The following is a 243-nucleotide window of genomic DNA, read 5'->3' as shown; positions in this document are numbered from 1 at the left end:
CGCGCCCCTGACCCCCCTCCGCCCGAGTTTCCCCCCCCAGGCTGGTCCACTCGGGCTCGGGCCGCCGCTCGCCCGCCCTGGGCTCAGAGCTCACCTTTGCCACCCGGACGGGCTCTCGCCAGGGCGTGGAGATGCATGTCTTCCGTGTGGAGACCCACCGGGACCTCTCCTCCTGGACGCGCGTTCTCGTGCAAGGCTGCCACGCCGCCGCCGAGCTGATCAAGGAGGTGTCTGCAGGTGAGT

General features: G+C 71.2%; 1 protein-coding gene across 1 annotated transcript in view; it reads left to right on the top strand.

Moving 5' to 3' along the window:
* SNTB2 (syntrophin beta 2) overlaps positions 1-243 on the top strand; it is a 5,464-nt gene that overhangs the window by 4,564 nt on the left and 657 nt on the right. The window contains 1 exon segment of the mRNA XM_009289453.1: positions 28-237. Coding sequence (XP_009287728.1) covers positions 28-237 — 210 coding nt within the window.

Source organism: Aptenodytes forsteri, unplaced genomic scaffold, assembly GCF_000699145.1.
Source record: "Aptenodytes forsteri isolate BGI_AS27 unplaced genomic scaffold, ASM69914v1 Scaffold269, whole genome shotgun sequence".
Lineage (NCBI taxonomy): Eukaryota > Metazoa > Chordata > Aves > Sphenisciformes > Spheniscidae > Aptenodytes > Aptenodytes forsteri.
This window is presented reverse-complemented; position numbering and strand designations above follow the sequence as displayed.